We start from the raw sequence: 27,359 nt of genomic DNA on the forward strand, positions 1-27,359 counted from the left end.
ATTCAAAATAGCGTCTTTTTGCCTGAAGTCAGTGTCCGTCCAGATCACAATCACCACTGTTCTCACCCATTGCTGTGCACTCACAGTCGGCAGAAGTTACATAAGTGTTCAGCATTTATATAGTGCCTGCCTTCTTGTGGACCATTCCTGGGGCAAACATGCACAAGATTAACTAGACTATCGTAGACCACATGACCGGCCATTTGTAGGCTGAGCTAACTGTAATCTACAGCAGGAGTTGAAGTGTTTTGCAATGTGACGGCTAATTTTAACTTCAAGGAAATCACCAACAATTAAAAAAGGAATACTTCCAACAATTTGTATTGAGAGAGAATTATAATTTACCATGGGCTCTCGGTGTTGCCGAGTTGGAAAGGAGAAAAGGAAGCCCTCGTCACTCCATTCTTACTAGTCCTTTAGTATAGAGGATGAATGGTTAAGCTGCATTTTCAGTTACAGTGCTGCATTGCTGGGTTTGTTCTGTAGCTGCGCACCAAGTGTGCACTAAAGCCTCTGAAAGCTTTTTATTTCAGTCAGTGTGATGAAAATAAAGAATTTTCCAGATACATTTTAAATTATGAACACGGTGCATCTTTGTCACAGGCAAGACAAATGATTCAGAGAAGTACAGACAGAAATTAAACTCTTTCCTTTCTCTTCTAACCTAGAAAAATGGAATCCTCCCTTTTTCGTAGTCAATTCTTTCTTGGCCCTTTCATGGCTGCTTAGTTGATTTGAATACTAATGGTGGCAAGTGTAACAACGTGCTCCTGAAAACTCTGACGTCACTTTGAATCAGACTTCGTTGGGTTGAACTACATCATATTGCTTCATCTATTGACAGTTCTCATGGCTAAGCTACACTAGTAGAGGAATCTGTTCTTTGAGGTGATGTAGTAAGTAGTCAGTGTTGTGTATGTGGCTGCCGTGTGGAGTTAGCTCCCAGACGTCTGGCCGTTGCAGTCAGTCAAGTGATGGATAAGTAGGTTATTGATGTCAAGGGTGTAGATGGAAGCTGAAAAGTCCAGTAGTATGCTTCCGTTTTGTGTCGTTGGGGAAATCAAAGAGGCCGAGAAGTAGGAGTGGGTAGGGGAATTGAATTTTTGCCCATGTCCCTGTAGGAAAACAAAGTTAAGAAGCAAATAAAAAGTATGTAGAGTTTTGGGGCAAAAGTAGATATTATTAAAGTATTTCTAACCTACCATTAGCTTTTCACATTTGAACGACATCTGTGAAGCAAAAACATTATTATGAAACCTGTGTGGGATTTAAGTCTACATGATGTTATATCTATTTTAGCTTGGTATTTTGGATTAGCCATGACTTCTCCCCCCCACATAACTCCAGAGTATGTGTATAAAAACCTCAAAACAGACTGGGGAGATGGTATAGTAAAAGAACATGAAATCCTGAGCTCAATTCCCCCAGAACCTATATTTAAAAAGGAAGAAAATGAGCCTGTAGTCCCAGTGCATAGAGACAGAGGACCTCTGAGGCTGGCTAACCTGTCTGAACAAAATGGTGAACTTCTGGTTTAGTGAGAGACACTGCCTCAAAATATGACAGCTGAGGAAGATACTCAGTTTTGATCTTTGACCCCCCCCACAAGTGCATTCATATGCATATAAAGTGGTACACACACACACACACACACACGTACATAAGGCAAATATACTGTTAAAGATACAATCACATTTTTATTAGGCTGAGGGGTGTGTTCTCTCTCTCTCTCTCTCTCTCTCTCTCTCTCTCTCTCTCTCTCTCTCTCTCTCTTTCTCTTTCTCTTTCTCTCTCCCCCTGACTCCATATCTATGGTACCATTAAGGGAAGACCCAGAAATGAGTAGATCCATGGCATGTGTGCTTGTTCTTGAAACTCATGTCCAGCTAGGCAGCATGTATTATGGAAGGTGGATGGAGTCCCAGGAGCTGCCTGTCAGTGTTCCGGGTACATGCTTGCTCTCATTCTACGAACCTACATCCCACCACAGTCACAAGAAAATGAGGCATCCCTTTCTTTTCATTTCACCCCAGCAATATTTTAGCTGAGAAAAAAGAATTTACTAACAAATCAGATAGGCGCTCTCAGCTGAATGTTGTTACTGTTTATGGTAAACTGTGGGTTTCAGAGTGTGGGTTGAAAAAGGGTCTCTGTCTGTAGCTTGAGACATGGTTGAATCCTTGGGTTTTGTGGGTACTAACTATTGTCTGGGCAAAATGAAGAACCAACTGCTACCCTTCTCCCACTGGCAAAGAATACTCAGAAGAGATGACAGGAAATAGAAAGTACCCAATTTCTTTCCAAACACTGAAGATACAGAGATGTGTTATATGTCTCCAGTCTTTGCTTTCTTAGGAGAATTTGATATCCTCAAATTCTAAAGAAGGGTTCTTTTCCTTACTATATGCAGTTTTTCTCTGTTGCATTTGGAGACTGAATCAAATGTATCTACTCTGATTTTCTGTATTGATTCAGATTTTATTTTTATCTTGGGGACAGATAGTAAATAAGATCCACCCCCTGTAAATCAGAGTGGAGACTCCTCTGCGTCTCAAAGTGGGAGTCCCTGGCGTGTGACTGGTACCATGTCTAAAGCCTGCCACATTCTATTGGAGTTCCCTGCATCCCCTAGTTAACCTTTTTGAATGGAAAAACCTTTCGTCATAGCAGTTTGACTTCAGGGCCCTAAAGTTATGATTTTTTGCACCTTCAATGCTAATTCAAAATGTTGTGGCGTGCACAGTAGTGCCATCTCAAACACTCTGGTGAATTGAGTTTGAAATGTTGCTGAATGGTTGGCTAAACTTTGTACAGAGAGGAGGCATACCCATTGAGCAAGGCAACTGGTGCAGGATTGGATTCGTATGCAAACTATGAGAAAATCACACATGGTAAGCGTATGGTATAGTTCTGTCTATGAAGGGTACGAAGGGTGTTATTTTGACAGTGCTTGGTGCTGAAAAGGAAAGCCTGGCTCCAGAACTCACTGGTGTGGGTCTCTGGATTGACTTGGCACCCAGGAGACTTATTTGCCTCGATGGCAGCAGAAACTACAGCATTAGGCACCTGCTACAACTAGTGGCTGCTGGGTTGGCAGCCTCAGAGTGGGTCGCGTCTGTCACCTGTCCTTGTGTTGGGAGACTGCTGGCTGTTTTCCCCCATCGAATGCCATTTTTCTGTCATCACCTTTGGAATTAGTGACTCTATCCTTTTCCAGTTACAGACTCATTACGTTAATCTCAAAAAGCACTTACTTTCAAATGTTGATACTCATCTATCTGCCAGTGTGTTGAGAAAGCATACACAAATATATCCTGGAATCTACAAACTGTCAAAATTAAGACCTATTTAGAAGATAACTGAAGGCTTTGAAACATCACATGGAATTGGTCAAATTATAGAAAAAAGACTCCTGTGATATTAATAAATTTTCAAGAAAAACAGACAAAACAAAGAACAAAAACAGCCAACCATCCAAGCAAACAAACAAGCCACTCTTACCCAAGATGAAAATTTAACAGGAATTTGGTGTTGCTGAAATTGTGGGGGAAACACAGTAGAGCATATTAGGGGTAAAGATATTATTTTGGGAAATAAAGGCTTTAGGAGGAAGCAGGGGGAGGAGGAAAGCAGTAAAAGGGGAAGTGGGGAGGAAGAAACTGAGGCAGAGGTGCTCTGAGTGTGTCTTCCTAATGCACTGGAAGCCTCAGTTCTTTCTTAGAGTCTTATCGGTACGGATAGGTCATCACTATACTTGACAACATAAGAGGGTATTGAAAAATGAAATTGGACAAGATTACAAATAATGTTACATAATATGTTTCTGAAACTTGCCTCACATAGCCAGGATCCCGTCTTACAATGTGATTTCAGTAGGTCCTTAATTTGTTTCCTTTGTAGATGTTCCTTCACAGAGTAGGTATTAAGTCCTGCCGTGATTTGAAATAGTGGTCTCTTCCGAAGTCTGCCTCAGAAGAGAAGTGCGGGAAGATAATCAGCAAATGGGAATTTGTTCTACAGATTAATAAACTAGCCCTGGAAATTTATTATGGCTTTAGTGGTGTAAAGCTGGTGAGAGAGTTGGATAATTAAAAAGATTATAAATTACTAGGATTATTGATCCGATACGTTTGTGTATTTCTTATATAAAGTCAAGCTATCTCCCTATAAGAAAAGTTATAAAAGGAAAAACAGATTAAAATCATAAGTATATTTACCCGCCATTACTTGTCGAATTTAAAGGCAACCTCTAGGCTTCCATGTTTTCACTTCCATGAGAGAATAAAGGAATCAGGGCTGGAGAGTTGGCTCAGCCATTCAGTGAGTACGCTGATCCTAGAGAAGACCTGAATTCATTTCCCACGTCCCTGTCAGGTAACTTATAACCTTCAGCACCCAGGGGATCCGATGGCCTCCTGTGGGTTTCATGGCTCCTACATGCAAGTGCACATCTTATTCTGATGCAGAGTTGGAAAGATGTAAGACTATATACAGTACTTACATGGAGTGAGTAATGACTTGAAGTCTACTCATGTCATTTGGCCTTAGTTCCACTAAAATTATTGTTGGGAGATAATGTAAATTATAAAACAAGTAAATACCCAAATATATGTTTTTAAAAGCAGAAATCTAAATCTATGGGTTAATCTAAACCTTTTCTGTTTTTATGGCATCGTTCCCAAAATTTTGGTGACAAGAGATGCAGGGTTGGAGTTGTGTAGTTCCCTTTATAATAGGAGGGGGGAGCATATAAGGGGGGGAAGGAATGGCATTCAAGGGCACTGCCAACATTTCAATGACCTGGACTTGAAATTATGACCTGTGGTAGCCCATCTCTGGAGATGGGGGTATGAAATGGTGCTAAGATAAAATGATGTCATCAGCTTGACGTAGATGACTAGTGTTGATTATGGAGTAAGCAGATGTTATCTTGAGGAAGGGTTGTCAGCTGGCTCTATGTCTCTTTATTCAAGTAACAGATACCCCATGCTTGAGAGGCAGAAATAAATGGCATCCATTAAATTTGATGTACATGGTGTTGTGTACACATAGGGATGTCCCATTAGGCAAAATGTCCTTTTCCCTGTGGAGTAGGAGATTAGCAGCCTGCACTTGATTCGTCTCATTCTCACTCTCTGACAGCACGAGTGACTCATCCCTCATGATCAATAGAAAGCCTTAGAAGCCTGTGGGTACAGAGAGCAGTGCTGGGAGGCCTTAGAGAGGGTGAGGAAACTGAGGAGGAAAGAGAGAGTGGCTCCTTTGAAGCTCAGGAAAATACTCAAGAAGAAGAAAGCTAGACTCAGTGTGGTTGACAGCATGGCCTACGTACAGCAAAGGAGGTTGGAGGTGTGAGGGGCCAGGAGTGTGTTTGCTCCTGGAAAGCTTTGCCTCTTGTGGAGCTGATGTCATATAAAGAAAGGGCGGTCCATCTTGAGTGATATTGAAAACGAAGAAGGAAGGACAGGGGAAAGAGAAAGAGCGCGCACCATGGAGCAGGGGAGCTCACCTCTCACCTGCTGGCACCCACTGTATAAAGGAGGAAGAGGAAGGATCCTCAGCTAGGCATCCAGTCCATGGAAGGAGTAAGGATAGGACAGAGGAATCTGCACCTACAAGACAGATAACGGGGAGGGGGGAGAGGAACCTGTGCACTTTAGCTAATGATCTCACCCGATACCCACCATGAAACTAAAGAACACTACCAAGAATATTGTAATATGAAATAGTTTTTTTCTTCATCTCTTTGGCTATATGAACCAAACAGAAAGCCTCATTGTGTTGAACGTACTAAAGCTCAGCAGAAAATGAGTAACAAAAAAAAAGGGGGAAGTGAAATAAAATGAGCATTAATTAAACCCCTCAGAATGTAGAAGATAGAAACAAACAGAATAAATGGGAACTAAATTGCAAGGTGTTTAGGGGAGCTTCAAATGATAATCAAACCTGCACTTAATACCTAAAATAAACGGAAATGGCCTAATCCCATCCGTACCCAGACATCGCCAGAGTACGATTTAAAAACATACGGTTCGGTTATTTGCTGTTTGTGAAACTTCACACTCTTACGGCAGTATCGAAGGTAGGAGAACAGTGATCCTAAAAGGTGCACTAAGTAAACACTCATGTTCAAACCGAACAGGCCACACAAGATCAGGAGCAAAGCAGATAAGTCCAGGCAGAGCAGAGAAGCCGAGACACAAACAATACACATCCCTAAAATGGTTAATGCACAAAAAGCAGAGCACGATACAGGGGTGTGCAGTGAACACCAGCTCCTCAAGAACCTAACAGAGCAGGGCTGTGATGGTGAGTTAGACAAAAGGCCCGTGGCATCAGACATGGCAGCCTGAGGTCAGCGCCAGGGAACTACGTAGGGGAAAGGACCGGCTCCTGCAATGAGACGTCTGACCTCCACATACACCCATGTGTACCTGTGCATGCACACTAGTTTAATTTCTGTTGCTGTGATAAACACTAATGCCCCAAAGCACCTCATGTGGGAAAGGGTTTCTTACATCTCATGAGTAACAGTCCACAGCAGATGGAAATCAGAGCAGGAGGCAGGAACACGAAGACGAAAACTTAGAGAAAGGTTCCTTTCCTTTCACTTCCTTCCTTCTTTCCTTCCTTCTTTCCTCCCTTCCTTCCTTCCTTCCTTCCTTCCTTCCTTCCTTCCTTCCTTCCTTCCTTCCTTCCTTCCTTCCTTCCAGGCTTCTTCCTGCCTTCTGTTCAGCTAGCTTTCATATTGAGCCCAGCAACGCTATAGACATGGACCAGACAGACATAGTGTGGTTTGAGGCAACCTCCTAATCGAGACTTCCTCAGATAACTGTGGACTTTATCAGGTTGACAGCTGAAGCTAATTAAGACATAAACTAACCCACGCACACAAACAAACATAAAAGATAAATAAAATATAAGAAGCAATAGAACTCAAAAGACACTTTAATTAAACCGCAGTTGAAGTTGGAGACATTAACACTGCACTCTCAGTAATTGGTAGAACTATTATTCCCTTCAGAAAGTCATTACAGTTTTAAAACTCAATTAAAGTATGAAGCAATATGGTCTAGTTGATATTTACATGACTTTCCACACAGTAGTAGAATATATGCACATGGGCCATATGCTAAGAGAAACCATATTTGATAATAAATGATCCTCGTTAAAACAAATTGCAAAAATTTAAAAGAATTTGAGGGCTGGTGAGATGGCTCAGTGGGTAGAGATACTTGCTGCCAAGCCTGAGGACCCAAGTTCTATCCAGGAACCTACGATATCGGAGGGGAGAACCAATTCCTGCAGATTGTCCTCTGACCTCCACATGTGCACCATGCCGTGTGCACACACACATGCTGTCACACACAAACACATAGTAAGTAATCTTTCGTTTGAAAGAACTGGAACCAGAGCGAGTATGTGGACTCTGTCATACTCAGTCGAACCTATCCAGAGACCACTGACAAGTAACAACAGATATGGTTGGGAGAGTTGAATGAAATTAAAGTCATGTTCTTCCACCTGTTGTTCTGGTTTAGAACATGGGAAATAGAAACCATCTGACAGGAACCAAATGGATAATGAAACATGCTGGTACGTGGCAACCAATGACGGATTCTTTCTCTGTCCACTTTATTTTACAGCTTCTCTGCTGAAAGGATTAAAGCATGCAAACATCGTGCTTCTTCATGACATCATCCACACCAAGGAAACACTGACACTTGTCTTTGAATATGTGGTAAGTGAAATAAGAAAGATCCAGACCGTACTAGTTAAATGTGAACAGAATCCTCACGGTGCTATTACGTTGGGTTTCTGTACTGAAATGAATGGTATTTCGGAGTACATGTCACATAGTCTCGTATACAAAAATAGGAAGTTTTTGAGTATGCATTTGGTTAGATGTGTTGATATTTATAGCCTGTTGGTTACTAGTATGCTTACACTGTGATCCGTAGGTCTATCGAAAATGATCACTCGCAAAGGAATTCAGGAACGACACAAATGTTTTGCTCGGGATTTATAACTTGGTTTCTCAAAAGCCATCCCTAGGTCGAGCTTTTTTTGGTGGGGGGAGGGGCAGGGGATCCTAATATCCACAATTTAGGCTTCAAAGTTTTCCACCTCAGTTATTTCAGCTATTAACTAAAGCTCCCAATTTGTATAGCATACCGTGTAACAATCTTCTTGTGTTGAGGATGTCACTGCTAAAAGACCTGAACTTCAACTGGTAATTAATCTTTCTCCATTTCCCTCAGTAAAACATATGGTGTTTGTGTAGCACCGTCTCAGCATTTAACTGTGGAATCATGGGACGTAACCATGATAATTAGCATCTGAGTTCTCGCAGATGGATCCGAGAGCATGTAATTTATAGGATACAAATGACATCGATGCGGACTTTTTTATTGAGAAGAATAGCTACCGGTATTTTTGACGGTACTAAAGTCCCATTTTTATAATTACCACACTATTTTTATTGAAATAAAAATAAAAATCCCATTTTCTTTAAAAGTATGAAAGAATGAATATTTGAAGCAGTTTTATCTTGCTAATGTCTGCCTCTGTCTGTTTATCATTTGGAAATTGTTGTCTCATGAAAAAGCCATTCGTCTTGTCTATTTACATATAAATGATAGATACATTTGAATAATATGGTAATGCAGCTACAAGGACAGCTAGAGCTAGCAACTTGCATATATTACATGCTACCAAGAATGGAGGCAGATTCACACATCAATGCAAATAAAATTTCTTTTGTTTCCTTCATGATTTGGAGTCAATAATGTATTGAGATGGCTTGGGCTTGGAACTTTCCATTCATGTTTTCTAGGATGTCTGATTTACATATTTTAATAAAAATCTAGATTTTTCTATCTGTCCTTACTCCTTTCTATAGTGCTTTCCAGAAAGGATATTTATTTCCTCCCTCTAATTGGACAATTAAACTGAAATAAAAAGCAGGGCTTGGGACACCTAAATTAACAGACCTGATAGAGAAACTGACAACCACAGTATGACAATATCTTCAAATCTTAAAAGAAAGTGCAATACGGTCATCAGGCAGATAACAATGCGTACGTGAGGTCCTATGTCGTTCGATTATGTTCTGTAGAGTTGGCAGCCAACCTGATGGTAATCCACTGCCTTCTGTAATATTTGCTGATTGAGACTGATAAGCCTTTTTCTTCGTGTGAGTGAAAATGTCCCTGTCCCTGTGCTAGAGGACTAGATATGGAAGGTCTTAATCAACCACATGTCAGGCAGGCACGGCATCCTACGTGAGGAGGGTGGTCATGGTTTCTGCCTCCTCTTTGTTTCTCAGTTTACCTTATTTTCTTCCCTTTCCTCAGGGGGCTTGCCTCCCTCTCAGTATTCTCTGTGTCTCCATCTGCTCCCTCTGCTGAAGACCCTTTGCTACACCCTGTTCGTGAGTTACACGGTGTTCCAGGGAACCACTGAAGTCTGAACCTCTGAGTTTCAGGGTCATCACCAGTTGGTGTAGAAATGGCAGTCACTCAGTGTTAAAGATCATTCCCCTGGAAATGGTCTAAAGGATTCTGTACAGTGCTACCCAGATTCTTACTCTTCGTACTTACACTGCTGATGCCTTAAGAGTGAAAATTTCTCCACATTCTAGTAGATAGATTGCTCGCAACATAACTCGCAAAAGCATACTTGTCTTGCATGTGTCCTATCACTAGGAAGTGACGGCGAGTCTGTCGATTGAAATGCCTTTGAGGGATGGACTGAGTACCACCATGGGTGTAAGGTAGGAAGCTAGAGAGGGTGATGTTTTCTTGGGTGGTGGGAGAAGGATGAAGACAGGGCGGTAGAGGAATGTTTAAGGGAAGTGTGAGCACAACACTGAAAATGCAGGTCTGCTCTGTTAGTTTTTCTCTTTGGACCGTGCTAAGGTCTCACGTCCGTGTCTGTCTCTCTTGTGTTTAAACAGGGTCTTGCTATTGCGCTTTGGCCAGTGTTGGACATAAGATCCTCTTGTTTCAATTTCCCAAGCCCCGGGGTTGACTATAGGCATAGACCACCATCCCAGCTCATTGTTACCTTTAATGTTCTCTTGTACTGTTGCATAAAACTATGAATTTTACCGCCTTAAAAGCAGAAAGCTATGAGCTAGGTTGGGTTATTTTCAGGCCCATCTTGCTTTATCTTCTGGTTAGGAGATATATCTGTGTGTGTGTGTGTGTGTGTGTGTGTGTGTGTGTGTGTGTGTGTGTGTATTTCCCACTGTTCATTGTTGTGGCTGTACTTGGTTGTAGTCTTTGGTCAGAAATGGGAAAGGAGACTTGTTTTCATAAAGCAAGATTCTATATTATTGCCCTATACATTCCCTGATGTGTAGGTAAACACACATGCATGTTTGTGTGTATGTGTGTGTGTGTTTGTGTGAACCTATTTACACATAAACTTGTAGCCTTTTTGAAATCAAGCTCAAACATTGCAATCTAAACTTTCCCAAAATTTATAATGACATCATATTTTAAAACTGATGGGACTTACTTCCTGGGTAGCATTATTTTTGTTGCTCCATGTCGCCAACAGTACTTCTCACTGGGTTTAGTGGCTATACTTGTTTTTTCCAGTCACTCAGAAGACTGAGGCAGGAGAGTCACAAATATAGGCTAGCCTGGGCTTGAGAACATGTTAAAAGCCAGCCTGGTCAGATTAGTGAGATCCTGTGTGGACAGATATCTCCGTGGCAGAGGTCTACATTTCTTACCCTCCTATTGGTGTGATAGAATCCATGACCAAAAGCAATTCATAGAAGGGTTGATTTTGACTCCAGAAGGGGTGAGTCTATCCTGGGGAGAAGCAAGACAGTTTGACAATTTCTGAGATACTGTAAAATCATTGCTTTCATGTTTGAATTGCATGTTTAGTTGGGGAGGCATGCCAGGGAACGGGAGGCACAGAGGCAAGAGCTGGGAGCTCAGAGTTATGTTTTGAACTGCAAGCACAAAGCTGAGGGAAAATTGGAGTTGTGATGAGACCGTGGACCCCCAAGGCTGGCCATCACCGAACTGCTTCCTCAAGGAAAGCCAAAGTTCTCCACAATGTGCCCAATCATTGCCACAGCTGGGGTCCACATGTTCAAATTTGTGGCATTCATCATTCAAACTATCACAAGTTCATGCGTACATTGTAAAAGACCTTGGAATCAATTTCCACTACCAAATATAAACAAACAAAATCCCCTCAGAAAACATGGAAAAACTCTTTTTGAAATCACATAAGGTAAACAATACAGGAAAAAATTCAATAGACCACACTCATTAAAATCCTAGACGTACAGGGAAAGCAAGAGGTTTTGACAAATTTCTAGACTCTATTGTTTCTTTGCTGTCCATTGTATCTTTCATTAGAGTTACATTGTAGTGACTTTCTGAGGTACACCTGTAAGCCTCACTGTGCAAACAGGTCATACGTGTGACAATGCTCATGCAAACAGGTCATACGTGTGACAATGCTCATGCAAACGGTTCTTTGTCAGGGACTCTAACCCTAGCTCCTTTACATTGTTCCCATCAACACTGTAGTTTTCTTAAAGTCTTCTGAGAATAATGAGATAAAGGATAGAATGTTAGTGATATGGGGGTGGACCTCAAGGGGATAACTTCGGAGTTAATTATAATTAGCCCAGCAGTTTAGCGGATAACAGAACTTTGTTCATCCTCCCAAGCACCATGAAAAGTTACTAAAACTGTCTGAAACTGAGTTTCTCACCCACTTTCACAGCACGTGGAGGTCATGAGCTGGAAGCTTCAGAGCTGGGACTTGGGCATGGCCTCCGCAGGTAGCTTATGTCTCAGTGACAGGGCACATGAGCCCCTGAGAAGCATGCCTCCAGCAGTGCCTTCAGATGAGAGATGGTAAGGGTTACCTTTGACCAGGGAAAGGCTTGACAAGGAAGGCGCTTCTGTAATGGCCTAATATGCTGGTATAGCTCGCTGCCTTTCACTGTGGGTTTAAGACTTGAAAGAAAAATATGATACCACTTAGAAACGGCGGCTCACTGAAACATTCAGCTGAGACAATGCTAGCAAACAATGCCTTCTGCTTAGACAGAAAGCTTAAGCAATGAGTTTGTGGCTAGAAACAACAGATTTTTTGATAAAAACTAATTGAGTGCCACATCATTGTGTTTAATAGTATGACGAAAGAGAGAGGCATAGCAAACAGAGGAACACGGTTATAAAAATGCATTTTGTGGCCAATTACCTACCTCTTGCGTTTTGCTTTAGATTGTAAAGGAGCGAGCAATCTTGGGCATCCTTGTCATTGTGTGTTTAACAGCCATGATGTACAAAAGGAAGCAATCCAGGCATGGTGGCTGGTGCCTCTGATTTTAGCCCTCAGGGAGCTGAAGCAAGCAGAGATCTATCAGTTCAAAGACGCCACATCTACACAGAGACTTCCAGGACAGTTAAGGCCACTTGATGTGACCCTACCAAAACCAACTAACTAGCTAGCTACCTGACCAACCAGCCAACCAAACTAAGTCAAAAAGTTGAGTGAGCTTATGAGACATGGACAAAATTTCAATTTTACAGGATACATAGGTTTTAGATATTAACTACACAGTGCTTAAAGTTATCAATACAGTATTATGTATGGACAATCAGGAGGCCAGTTATTACCTAACCTATTCCTGAGCCCTCGAAAACATGTATATAGATCGTATGCAAATGTTAGTCTATGAATTACTGCTCAAAAACTGTCAGTGAAAGAAGGAAAGCCAAGAGACTATAACTAATCACGATAGCAATAGATACAGTCATTTTATTTCTCCCGCCATGCTCTGACCTATGGCAATGGGGCCAAACATCATACATGATTGAAAGATCACCAAAAACCCCATAATGTGTTTTCATAGTTCAGCAAATTTTATAAAACCCACCCAGAAATGTCCATTAATTTGTGAGATTGTGATGTTTGTTTTTACTTTAACATCCTAAGTGTTGGGTAGGCTCTCCATGCATTAGTCACTAACTAGGGCTCCATTATAAATTAGTGCAGACTACAGAAGAGAGCTCTGTGAACTGAACTTTGAGACATTCCCTTCATCGGTAGCAGAGGCTTGTGCTGAGGGCCCTCTGTATAAAAATAGCCCCGATTTCCAAATGAGCTGAGTTTATCAAGGGCAGTGACTCTCTCCCTGTCTAGTGCATGTCAGGCTATCTGGTATATTAGATATCTCATTAAATGTTTTAAATCTCTCAAAGAAAGAGAGATACAGAGACAGAGACACAGAGACAGAGAAAGACGGAGAAACAGAGACAGAGAAACAGAGAGAAAAGTGGCAAGAGGAGACAACATTTTTATCACTCTAACTCACATTGAAGAGTTTTCCATTACAAAACTCTAGACACACATTACTTGGGGATCTTGTGCAGCCAAAACATGCCATGTGGCTTCAGTCTTGCCAACTAAACAAACAGTTCCGCTCATCACTCCAGGGTAGAGCATGTCTACCTACCTGATTTACATTCTCACAGTATTGCCTACATTCAAACTCTTTTTTCTTCCAAGTAAATGTTCTTCTAAGTGGAAGTTACAGCACAAATCTGACACTTTATCAGATAGAGCAGCTTCAGACAATGGCATGGCCAGCGATACATGGTCGTCATGTCTGAGAAATTAATGAATCTTTTTTGTTCAAGGTGGATGTGCCAATGAGAGTTCCCTATTGCAAAGCAGAAACTGTGTCTGGTTAATTGAATGAGGACACCTTGTAGTGGGTATCATGGCTGACAGCTTTGCTTATATACTTTAAAACAAGAAAGATCAGGTGATGCTGGGTCGCCAAAACCAGAGCCAGAGCCATGGCAGGGAAGTGTGCCCAACCTGAGCACATGCGGCCATCAGAAGTGTTTAAAGAAAAGGTTTTCCCTCTCAATTGCTTGTATGGCTTCCCTAGGTTAATAAATGTCACTACTTGCTAATGTTGTCAAAAAGTCAAAATAACTGCAGCCTCATTGCTTCTTGGGTTGTTCCTATCCAGTGATCCAATAGTGTTTGTTTAATTGGCAGAACTGAAGTCACATGCCATGTTTTGGCTGTACAAGACCCCCAACGTAGTGTATACCTAGCATTTGTAATGGCAAAGAGGTCCTGTTTCTTACCAAGAACAGGCTGGTCTTAGTGGTACATGCTTGTAGTTTCAACACCCAGGAGCCACAGGCAGAGGTCTCCAGGAGTTGCAGGTAGTCAGCACTGTATAGTAAACTCTTATCTCAGAAACTAACTAATTAATCAATCCTCAAAGCACAGCAATGGTTTTTTGTTTGTTTGTTTTGTTTTAGCATACATCAGACATTCCAAGGTAGAACATGGTATCCCCGGTCCCCTGAACCATCTCATAGGCAGTCACTAGAGTAACTTTATTACCGAGTCACAGCTAGGAATGTGAGGTGAACTGCAGGTGATATACCAACAGGCCCTCCATTTATGATCTCTGAGAAATCATCTACATTGTAGATAGGCAAGAGTGAATCTAGCTTTTAAAAGGTGGCCTAGAATGCATCTCTACCTCTATAGATATACAGGATGATACTAAATATTGATAGAATTCAAAACTATATTCCAACACCAAGTTTTGCTAGTCTTTGTTTCTGTTAAATAAAGGAAGCCTGCTGTTATTTGGTTGTCCCAGGATTTGATTGATTGTCCCAAACTACAACGAGATCTTAACAGAGTGGCCATGAAGTCTACTTGTGAGATGCTGTTCCCCTCTACTATATTTGCTTCATCAGCTTTTTCCAAACCTATTGACGGATAAACTGACTTTATAGGGGAGAAAAGTCAATTGGACGTACGAGAGGGGAGTTGCCCTTGACCTCATTCTCCTTGTGCTTGAGTTAGTAACTCTGATAAAGAAGTGGTGACGATGTGCATGGCCAGTCTGTGTCTGTCATAGGCAAGGCCCATAATTAACTGTTAGCTCGATGTACTCAAGGGTCAGAAAATCATCTGGGAAAATCAGGAGTCCAGCCTTGCAGGTAAATGTTGTGTCAGACAATGCACTTGACTATTTTCTAAAGGGCAGGTTAGCTGAATATAGAAAAAAAAGACAGTGCAAGTGTGGTAACTTACAAATGATCCGTGTAAGAGAAGACGGGTAATAGCTTTGCTCCAGTGTGCACTGGTACCGAGAAGTCACAGCAGACAAGAGCCGGCATAGGCTGTGCGCATGTTGACAGGAACTGGAGCAAAGCAGAGTTGCCACAGGTTGGCTAATAGGATGACCAGGTGACAGAAGTGAGAGCAACGAGAAGCCAGCAGAAGAAGGGGGGCAGTGCCCATGTTCTAGAAAGAACACAGAAGCCACTTGCAAGAGCTCAAGGAGACTGGCTTTATCTTTTTTGGAAGGAGTATTCCAGGGCTCTGCGTTACTACTAAATTAAACTTGGCATCTTAGAGCCTAACAAGTACTTTATCACTAAATGTGCTCATTTAATAGGATGAGCAGAGCCTCATCTGAAATTTAGTAGGAAGGGTTCCTATCTTGTGGTATCTGCATTGCAATAACATGTTATTTAAGTGACTTGGGACATGTAAGTCCTGGTGCACACTAGAACCTTGTAGTAGGCACGAGATTGCTCCGTTTTGCTGATAAAGAAAACCAGGTTGACAGGTCAGCAGAGGGAGAGATGAGAACCTGGTGGTACTTTACTTTCCTGATGGTTTCCTGATGCTTTTAAGTGTTAACGTTCAGGTCTCCAGACCTGTTCCTGGTTCTTGTGAATTGGATTGATTTCAAGCTCTTTTTGGTTCTTTTGTTGCTACCTTGAGTTTCTGATCCTGATCTCCTGAGCAAAGGGATTCCAGGAATGTGCCATCGTGCCCTGCGAATTTCATGATTTTATTTATTAATTTGTGACTTGGTTTTCTTTAGTCTTCCCTAGAATTATTATATATACAAATAAAGTGATTTTATTTTCATATCTAAACAAGAAAGTGAAAGAAAGCCAAGTTCACTCAAGTACCTCATGCTCTTTGTAGTAGCTGCACCCTATCGTCTTTCGAGTCTCTGCAGGCCTGGAGTCCCTGTAGCTCTGTGTCCTGTCACTATTCACAAAGCAGGGATCTCGTAGGTAGATAGCAGAGGAACCAGTCTCACCATTATTGCATGAATTTGTCTCATCTGGCACATTCTTCTGTAAACAAACTAAAACTGTTACGCACATTCAGTTGATCGTTAATGGATTCGTTTATCCTTCAGCAAAAATGGATTCCCTTGACAGACCCTTCTCTTCTGAGTCTAAAGATACAAACATGCAGCCTTTACCTCAGAACAATGATACACAGTAGTGATGCTGCCACTCTGGATGATAATGCAGCAGCTACGAAGGATTTCAGGGCAGTCTGAACTCTAGCAAAATCCTCTATACAGAGGGCAGCAAAAACCACACATAAATATACAAGACGCATCGTGTGTTTCTGCGTCTGTCTTTACTAAGGCCTGATACCTGGATGATGCTAGGTAATGGAGCTCCACAAACCACTGGGGTTTAGATTGCAGCCACACTTGCAGATGTGCGGTGGGACCATGGCACTTTTGTGATTTGATGAAAACAACCGAAAGTCTGGCTTGGACTTCATGGCTTTCCTTTATAAAAGATGTTAAGGATGCTGTCATTTTATATATATATATATGTGTGTGTGTGTGTGTGTGTGTGTATGTATATATGTGTATATATATGTGTATATATATATATGTATATATATATATGAAGAGAGAGAGAGAGAGAGAGAGAGAGAGAGAGAGAGAGAGAGAGAGAACTAGTTCTGCCAGTGATTATGCATTGTGAGCAGGACTTCTGTCATTCAGAAGCTAAGCTGGTACCAAAGGTAGAAGAACAAATGCAGACCCTGTGGCCGGCTGATTGTGCAGACAGTGTGAGATGTGAGGGTTCTGAACCCTAAGGAGAAAATGGAGACATGAAAAGGAATCGAGCTAGCTTTCCATCAGGGCTCTTTGATGAACCCCCTGCTTTCTCTAATTGGCAAAACAAAGTCAATTAGCTTCTATTCTCTCCTTTTCCCTGGTGACTTTTCTCTTCTAATAAGGCACTGTAGTTTCAGTCATTTCCAGGAGCTTGGCCACGGTCTGGCAGGATTTGAGGATTTGTAGTGTCTTCGTCTTGAGTTTGCAACACACTTGCATTTTGCACTACGGTGTCACTTCGTGTGGTGGCCGTTCCTATTACACGCCCCGACCATAGCACAGGACTTGGCTATCTGCTCGAAGACGGAAGTGAGTCTGACTGTAACCTTGATGTAAATGAATGCCCAATTCTCCAAAATAGTCATGAGTATCCTCCACTGTATTTCAGACTATTTTGTTTGAATACATTCTATCTCTGTCGATTTCTTTTGTTTTCATTTCACTTTCTCACTTTGATAATTTTCTCATTCAGACCACAAGCCTTTAGTAGTCAAGAAATCACAGGAAGATGAGCTATGAGAAACAAGAGGGTTTCTTGGGGGAAGATAGCTTTAAGTTTCTTTTCCTCACCAGAAATGCTACCATATTTCTTATAAAAATAATAAACTTGCATGACTGGGCACGGTCATACAAGAGGAGCAGGAAGGTGGCTCTTTAAGTAGAATAAAACTTTTAAAAACATGACTGCAAAGGAGTTAGAGAAAACTTTCCTTACAAATGCAAGGTTTTATTCGATATACATGTTCAAGATTAGGATGAAGCTAATCAATGATTCCAATTACCTTTGAATTAAGTTTGATTAGGTCAGTGCTGACTGTAGAAAGCACCATTAACAAATCCTACGTGGGAATGTGCCCAGTGCTATGTGGCATACAAATGGACTGGAGGTAGCATTCCACTAATGTTCCCAGCAGCTGGACAACTTGGTTTTATTTTAGTATCTACTCCTTTCATCTTGTTTACTGTGCATGTATGTGCATGTATGTGCATGTGTGCATGAGTTCATGTGTATGCACATGCATACATTTATGCATGTATTCATGTACCTGCGCATGGGTGTGTATTAATTAGTTCATGGACACATGCACATACCTGTCCATATGTGCCTGTGTGTGTGTGTGTTTGTGTGTGCATGTGTGTGTGTGTGTGAGTGTGTGTGGACACACGGTATTCTGTAGCACAGGATGTTCTTGAACTCCTGATCCTCTACCTCCACCTCTCACGTGCCGGGATTATAGTCATATGTCACAATGCTTACATTTCCTTTGTGAAAAGCTGTTATTCCTTATATTAGATGAATATTTAGCTCGGGTCTCATACCATTTGAGATTAGTGTGCACTCTTTGTTGTAAAGGTGTGTACTTGCCTCTTCAGATGTCAATCATGTGTTTGGGGTGATGTCATTGTCACGCTTGCATGGAGATAAGAGTCCTTTGGTTATAGGTTCTTTGGGAAAACAGAGGTTTTTAACCTTGAACTTTCTACAGTAAGCCTACTTCTGTTCTTTGGAAACACACAATTAAACTTCCTTATACTGTCTTTTTTATATATGTCTTTTTTATATCTTTTTTGAAAAAGTTTATTGAGGTTTTATTTTACGTGTGTAAGTATGTATTTGTACTGTGTGTATGCTTCTCACAGAGGTCAAAAGACAGTGTTGGATTCCCTGAATCTGAAGTTACGCATGGTTGTGAAGTAAGCCGTGTACAATGTGTACCATGTGAGGTGCTAGGACTTGAACTGGGATCCTCTACAGGAGCAACTCATGGATTTTACAGCTGAGCCATCTTTCCAGCCCCCTCCTTTGTCTTGTACTGATTATTCATCTTTGGGATCAACTTTTGCTTTCTCCTTAGTGACAAAGTGAAATATATATGTGTGTGTGTGTGTGTGTGTGTGTGTGTGTGTGTGTAACATAATGTCATATGTGGACCATTATTTCATTGTCCCCAAGGCAGATGGTGTCCTATGATTGTGTTTTGCTCTGTTCATACTGGCCTTCCCTAGAAATAATTCCCTTCCTGCCATTACTTGAGGACCTCTCAGAGCACAGGGGTGACAAGTCTTCTCTAGTCTCCGACATGCCTTCCCTTCTTTTTGGTCTGGAGGAACTTGTGTTTACTTGGGGAACATAACTTCCAATACTGTCCTGGGACAGAGCCTGGGAAGGTGTTTTGATTCATCGTTCAGCTCTCATGCTTGATCGACACGCTAGCCAGGTCTGGTGATTTTGGTTGGGAATAATTCCATGATGATTTCAGCAGGCTGCTCCATGTTGGTCTAACTGCCATTACTTCCGCCATTACTTCCGCCATTACTTCCGCCATTACTTCCGCCATTACTTCCGCCATTACTTCCGCCATTACTTCCGCCATTACTTCCGCCATTACTTCCGCCATTACGTCCGCCATTACTTCCGCCATTACTTCCGCCATTACTTCCGCCATTACTTCCGCCATTACTTCCGCCATTACTTCCGCCATTTAATGACTCCCCTTCATCTCGAACGTCCTGTTATTTTATGCAGTGTTTCCCACAGGGCAGCTGCAATTTTACCAGGTCCATCTTTTCATATTCTTTGTGTGCATTGTATAAATGTGTGTGTGTGTGTGTGTGTGTGTGTGTGTGTGTGTGTGTGTGTGTGTGTATAATTCTCCTTTCACTGTAGCTTCAGGAGATCAAACTCAGGTTGTTAGACTCGGAAGCACCTTTACCCACTGAGACATCTCACTAGCCCAGTTTTTAATATATTCTGTACTGAAATAACTGTGTAGAGACATAACCCACATTGCCCACTCTTTTTAAGCATTCAATTCAGTGACTGGTAAAACATTCTCAGTCATAGACTTATTCCCGCTGTCCAGTGTTTTGTAATGGAGTGTGAGTGCCTTCCTTCACAGTGGTGAAACCATCATCTTAACCACTGATGCTGGTTACCACCCGTCTGCTTCATGACTCCAGAGATTTACCTGAGCAGCTCATGTAGTAGGAGGCACGTTCACACGTGACCTCCTCGGTGGCTTCTTTCACTTGCACAATGCTGCAGAAGTTCCCCCATCCTGTAGCTAGAGCAGCACTCATTCTCTTGTAAAGCTGAGTATATTCTATCCACAGTCATGTCTTGGATAAGTCATGTCTTGCTTATCCAGTCATCCACAGGCACACATTTTCTCTCCTAACTGTTGGGAAGAACGGTGGTGCGACCATTTATGTCCCTATGTGCCTTCTGGGATCCTGTTTCCAGTCTTTTGGGTCAAATTGCTGAATTATTTTTATAACATCGCTTTCCCTTTCTGAGAGACTACTGAACAGTTTTCTGAGGTGCATTCTGGTTTAAGATCCAGTGAGATGTATGTGCCTACTCTTTTCTTCACTCACCACCTCTGCTTTTTGTCTACACATAAGTTGCCATTGGACTTTTATCTGAGTCCTGATGGCTTGAACATCTTTTAATGCATATGTTTCTTTTTGTTCTAAGCATTTTTTTTAGTTATTTTCAAATGATTTCTCCGTTTCATCTTCTCTTTGCTCTATATTTTATCTCTGTAGGATTTAAGTATCTGACCTTTGGGTTGTTTTTCAAGTTTTTCTTTTTTTCTTTTATCTTTTATTTCGTCTGTTTTTAAATTATCTTTTCCTTGAGCTCGAGGTTACTGGTTACTGGACATTTTCTCATTTTTATGTTTTAAATGTTCTAATTAAGATTTCATGTTATGAAATTTCTAGTGGTATGCATTTGTGATATATTCCATTTATTTCTTTTGATTTTAAAGCTGCAGCATGCTTTATCTAACAGTGGTATTCAACACTAGTGAGCCTATCTTCCCCCTGTTACCTACATTTTTCTTGTAGTTTGCTGTGGGCTGGTGTGTAATTTTAAAAATTGATTAGGTTCTTGGTCCAGAACAGTCTGATTGAGACTTACAGAGTGTGTGGGTAGCAGGTAGACTGCTCTTCAGCATAAGGAGGAGCTACTCCATCTCATGGGGATGCTCTCCCCACCCTCCCTGCTGTGCTGTCCCACTGCACGCAAAGACTCTTCCTGTGCTTCTTTGAAAAATCGCAATTTTTTTGAGAATTTCACGCAACATATTTTGATCATTTTTATATACCCCTCTCCCACCTCATCTAAGATCTACCACTCTTCCTTATCCATTCAACTGGGTGCTTTCATGTTTTTAAACCTATAGAATTCAGTTAGTATTTCCCATAGAGATTTGGTGTGTTGCCGTTCCCTAGAGCATGGTCATAGAGAATGATGAGTAAGGGATGCCCAGTGGAAATGGATTAGGGGATAGGCTGCACTTAGTATTCTTACTTTGGATTCCTCTGATCTTATTTGATTTCTTGTTCCCGATACCTTCTCTGTGTTTTAGAGAGGGGCCTTTCTGTAGACAGTAGGGAAGGTTAGTCTGAGGCTTAAGTAGCTACTGAGGACTGTCAGCTAAATTTTCATGTCATCGAAGTCTAGATGTAGACTTCCCATGTCTCCACGTCCCTGTCTCCTGACACGTCTATATATAAACAGTATTGTCTCTACACTTTCTTCACTTGCTATGCTAATGCACTTAGTGTTTGCTTTGGAGCCTCTGAAATGTGTCGACATGTGGATTGACAGAATATCAAGTGGATATTCTTTCTGTCTGTCATCCTTATGTTGGAGCCTCATCTGTCGCTAGAAAGCTCCATCATGGACGGTTCTTCCCTTAGATTGTATAAATCATGGTGTAGTTTGCTAACTTTTGTGCAGGTTCATGTGAAGCACAATGTGACGAAGATCATGAGAGTGAAGATGATCAGATTAACTATGTTACCATCCAGACCCTAACACTTTAGAGCTATAAACAAGATCCTCAGTGGACCTTTATTAAGGTTTTTATTCAGATAGGAATACTTATCCCTGCTAATTGTGGTTCGTATGGCTTGTCTCAATGACTGAATGATGGTGGCGTAGGTAGAAATATGCATTCATGCTGTAGAGAAACATACCTTTTGGCTTTTCACAGTCATCATTTATATTGCCAAGGACCTTCTTTCTTTTTCCTTTCGTGAGTCATGGCTTCAACATTCTGAGTTAAATTCCTGGTTCAGTGAGTAATTTACTCTTTTCTATCTACTACACCCACTCCAGATTTAAATCCTCAGTAGATGCCAATGCCTCATCCCCACTTCATAATCCAGGAGCTAAAAGGCTAATTAGTCACGTCAACTGTTTGCTAAGCAAGAACTCTCCATTTGGTGGATTTTTTTTCCATTTTTCCTTGCTGTATAGCCTGCTTTCTATCTTGGATCCCCAGTTAGCCATCCCTGTTTCTACCATAGCCAGCAGCATCTGGAAGCTCAAGTTTATTCTTTTTTCTCTCTCTTCTTTATTACTGTCTAGTTTACTTGGATATGGGGCAGAGGCAGTGATGACAGGCAGTGCTAGTTATCTAGTTAGAAGTTGAAGAATATGTTGAAGTTATATAAATCTGACAATAGAACAGAAACTCATTTTTTTTAATCTTTATTAACTTGAGTATTTCTTATTTACATTTCGATTATTATTCCCCTTCCCGGTTTCCAGGCCAACTTCGCCCTAACCCCTCCCTCTCCCCTTCTATATGGGTGTTCCCCTCCCCATCCTACCCCCATTACCACCCTCCCTCCAACAATCACGTTCACTAGGGGTTCAGTCTTGGCAGGACCAAGGGCTTCTCCTTCCACTGGTGCTCTTACTAGGATATTCATTGCTACCTATGAGGTTGGAGCCCAGAGTCAGTCCATGTATAGTCTTTGGGTAGTGGCTTAGTCCCTGGAAGCTCTGGTTGCTTGGCATTGTTGTTCATATGGGGTCTCGAGCCCCTTCAAGCTCTTCCAGTCCTTTCTCTGATTCCTTCAACAGGGGGGCCTGTTCTCAGTTCAGTGGTTTGCTGCAGGCATTCGCCTCTGTATTTGCTGTATTCTGGGTGTGTCTCTCAGGAGAGATCTACATCTGGTTCCTGTTGGCCTGCACTTCTTTGCTTCATCCATCTTATCTAATTGGGTGGCTGTATATGTATGGGCCACATGTGGGGCAGGCTCCGAATGGGTGTTCCTTCTGCCTCTGTTTTAAACTTTGCCTCCCTATTCCCTGCCAAGGGTATTCTTGTTCCCCTTTTAAAAAAGGAGTGAAGCATTCACATTTTGATCATCTGTCTTGAGTTTCATTTGTTCTAGGCATCTAGGGTAATTCAAGCATTTGGGCTAATAGCCACTTATCAATGAGTGCATACCATGTGTGTTTTTCTGTGATTGTGTTACCTCACTCAGGATGCTATTTTCCAGTTCCATCCATTTGCCTATGAATTTCATAAAGTCATTGTTTTTGATAGCTGAGTAATATTCCATTGTGTAGATGTACCACATTTTCTGTATCCATTCCTCTGTTGAAGGGCATCTGGGTTCTCTCCAGCTTCTGGCTATTATAAATAAGGCTGCGATGAACATAGTGGAGCATGTGTCTTTTTTATATGTTGGGGCATCTTTTGGGTATATGCCCAAGAAAGGTATAGCTGGGTCCTCAGGTAGTTCAATGTCCAATTTTCTGAGGATCCTCCAGACTGATTTCCAGAATGGTTGTACCAGTATGCAATCCCACCAACAATGGAGGAGTGTTCCTCTTTCTCCGCATCCTTGCCAGCATTTGCTGTCTCCTGAGTTTTTGATCTTAGCCATTCTCACTTGTGTGAGGTGAAATCTCAGGGTTGTTTTGATTTGCATTTCCCTTATGACTAAAGATGTTGAACATTTCTTTAGGTGTTTCGCAGCCATTTGGCATTCCTCAGCTGTCAATTCTTTGTTTAGCTCTGAACCCCATTTTTAATAGGGTTATTTGTCTCCCTGCGGTCTAACTTCTTGAGTTCTTTGTATATTTTGGATATAAGCCCTCTATCAGTTGTTAAGATTGGTAAAGATCTTTTCCCAATCTGTTGTTTGCCATGTTGTCCTAACAACAGTGTCCCTTTGCCTTACAGAAGCTTTGCAGTTTTATGAGATCCCATTTGTCGATTCTTGATCTTAGAGCATAAGCCATTGGTGTTTTGTTCAGGAAATTTTCTCCATTGCCTATGTGTTTAAGATTCTTCCCCACTTTTTCTTCTATTAGTTTGAGTGTATCTGGTTTGATGTGGAGGTCCTTGATCCACTTGGACTTGAGCTTTGTACAGGGTGATAAGCATGGATCGATCTGCATTCTTCTACATGTTGACCTCCAGTTGAACCAGCACCATTTGCTGAAAATTCTTTTTTTCCATTGGATGGTTTTGGCTCCTTTGTCAAAAATCAAGTGACCATAGGTGTGTGGGTTCATTTCTTGAAAAAAAAGAAAATTAAAATTTACAGTCAGGCATGGTGGTCCACAAATTTAATCACAGTATTTAAGAGGCAGAGGCAGAGGCAGAGGCAGAGGCAGATGAATCACTGGAGTTCTAGGCCAGTCTGGTCTTCTTAAAGAGTTCTAGGTCAGCCAGGGCTGCATAGCAAGACCCTGACTCAATAATAATAACAATTAATGATAAAAATATTTAAATCAATTAAGTTCCCAGTGAAATTGTGTTTAGGCATATGTTAGGACACATAAGTATATATGAAACAGAAATAATTTGGTTTCAAGATTCACACAGAGCCATCAATTCTGCCCTGTGATGGACCACATAAACAAGGTCAAGTTCAGGGGAGGTCACCTAATAAATCACCCCCAAAGGAAGATATCCACCTGACAGGAAGTAGTCAAATGTAGCATTTGGTCCACATAATTGCTTTAAATCACAACTCAATGGTCCAAAGGTTGTACCTAAAGCTTCCATTTTGAGAAAACTAGAAAAAAAAATAGGACCAAAACTTTCAAGGTGAAAAGAGGAAGAAAAGAGGCTCACTTGGTTAAAGGTGTGGTCCTGGAATTAGGGTTAGAAAATAAACAAAACACCTTAGTCCTCTCACATCTGCAAAGCTATGGGTACTACAGTCTTGGGACTGCCAAGGGCTTCTTCAGACCCCAGGGTTTCCAGGCACCGTTTCCTCTCTGGAGTTTCTCTCATGCTTATTTTTCACTGACTCACTTCAGCTACTTCGTGAGGCCTTTGGTGCCATGCGAGTTATTGCCATCTTCAAAAATTCTACACCAGTCAAAGTTGCTTTCTCCTTTTCTGCTGTGGATTTCCCTGAGATTCTTGGGAAAACATCAAATATACATGTACGTTTATTGAGCCTCTGTTCTGACAGTTTCAAAGATCTCACAGGTGCTGTTTCCTGAAGTCTTCTAGGGGAAGAGCAGCCCTGTTCAGTCTTCCACTGCAAGTTTTAGGTCAGACAGCTGGATCTATTTTATGAACCAGAGACTACTCTGAAACCAAATGTCACAATATAGAAGAAACATGTATTTGGTCTTATTTGTAAATGCAACATAAAAAGACAATTTTTAATTACCAAACAAACAAACAAACAAACCAGAAACTCAGCATTGCTACATGAATGGGCTATGGGAGAGAATGTAATTATTCAGAGTATTGGGAAATAAAAACCAATGATCTTTATTTATAAACACAAAATCAGATCTCAGCCCACTGTGAATTGACAGGCAGACTGTCCAGGGGTCAAAGGTCACTTCATTCTTTTCTGTTTCTTACAATAGCATTTGTGAGCGGTCAATGAGCAGCTTTCTATCCTGAGGACTGGAGCAAGATTCTGATTATATGTGCCTCATACTAATACTGTAGCAGATAATTTTCAATTTCATTTCAATATACCACAGAACACAAGTGTGAACATGTGTGTACACATGCATGTGTGTGTGTGTGCACATGTGTTTCATAATACAGTAAATTTTCACTGAAGTACCTTAGAGAGTATGGCAGACACAGGAAATGGGGGCCATATTGTCTTTTTTAAGTCCGCACTTGTCTAACTACCAGAAATAATATCTGGAGCTGTTATCGCCTCCATGATTTGTCTGAGCCACCCCACAGGCCACACCATTCCCTTTCAACCCTATGTCTAGAGATCTGGGATCACTGGGTGCTGGGAGCACACTGGCTCTGCGGCAGTTGAGGGAGAAGAGCATTGGTGGGGAAGACTTTCTATAATAGTGTTTGCCTGTCTTGAGTCTAAGTTTCTCTGAAGCTAGAAGCTTCAGGCCTCTGCGCTAATTCATACCTGTTGGTTAACAGCCAGGTATTAAGTAAGGGATTAATTGCTAGGGCTCCTTTGTCTCTTGCCCAGAAACTTTGCCTCTCACTGGTCAGACAGGAGGGCAGTTTGGGGCAATTAACTTTTATTGAAAGAGAAGATAGTCACAGGCATAAAAGGAAAACCTTTTTTTTTAGGAAAAACTTTTATACAAGCAAATACACATAAACACACATATGCTCTTACATTCATTCATGCACATATATTCATTATGCTTTACTATCCTTTTGTTGGTCCTAACTACCTGTCTCATGCTTACATACTTATGCGCACACCCATACTCACATATGCAATGTTTTTGGTGGATGAAGCAAGTGCCCTGGTGAGCAAGCTCCACTGAACAAGCGTCGGTCAGAAATAACTTACTCATTCTGGATGAAAAATAAGCTTCAACAGTTATTGCTAGAGAAAGAAAAAGGCTTCTACCTTTTTATGGCTAAATGAATTTAAAAACCAGTCTCATGTTAAGAAAAGCCTGTCCTCTACTTTCTGCTCTCCCTGCAATTCTTTCTCTTCTTAGTGGAATCTCTTCTCTTCTCAGCCTGTTACACCCTGCCGTGCACTGATGCTTCTACATTGTGTCCGTTCTGCTCCTCTCAGTTCTTCTCTGTTTCTCCTCATCTGCCCAGCCCCTCATCTCTCTAGTGCTTCCAACCTGTTTTCCTTCCCCCTCCTCAATTCTGATCTTTACTTCTGCCTAATGCCATCGTTCCTAGCTTTTTGTACCTTTCAGGAGATTAGATCACATGGTATTGCCAAAGTTCACAACAATTTCAAGCATAAATTTGAATCAAATATTAAACAAAACGTTACAACAGAGGTATTACCCATGTTTCCCTTAAGAGTAGTTATCTGACTAGACATCCATTGTGTGTTACTAGCTCCACCATTGACAGTCTAAGACGGTAATTCTTATGTCTAATTTAACATTGAAGTTTGGTGTAGATAATCCCAGCCAACATTTCTTACCCTCTGTGTTTGCAGCTACAGTAAATCTTTGTTCCTTTTACAACCTTTGGTTAATTGCGTTATGGTCTAAAGGAATGCATTCCTAAGTTGTGAATCTGTATCAATGTGTGCTTTCTGCCTCAGCACAGAAACCTGTGACGTGTAACGCCTGGCGGAGTTCTAACTGCAGTTTTCATATCATAGAGGGCCTTATTATAAATATATCAATAATTGC

The 27,359-nt window shown here is 41.3% G+C and overlaps 1 protein-coding gene across 5 annotated transcripts in view; it reads left to right on the forward strand.

The window, feature by feature from the left end:
- The window catches only part of Cdk14 (cyclin-dependent kinase 14), a 594,415-nt gene that overhangs the window by 254,655 nt on the left and 312,401 nt on the right, over positions 1-27,359 (forward strand). For all 5 annotated transcript variants that reach the window (NM_001395582.1, NM_001395583.1, XM_039107757.2 and 2 more), the window contains one exon: positions 7,647-7,741. In NM_001395582.1, the coding sequence (NP_001382511.1) occupies positions 7,647-7,741 (95 nt within the window). The remainder of the gene's footprint in view (positions 1-7,646; positions 7,742-27,359) is intronic.

Source organism: Rattus norvegicus, chromosome 4, assembly GCF_036323735.1.
Source record: "Rattus norvegicus strain BN/NHsdMcwi chromosome 4, GRCr8, whole genome shotgun sequence".
Taxonomy (NCBI): Eukaryota; Metazoa; Chordata; class Mammalia; order Rodentia; family Muridae; genus Rattus; species Rattus norvegicus.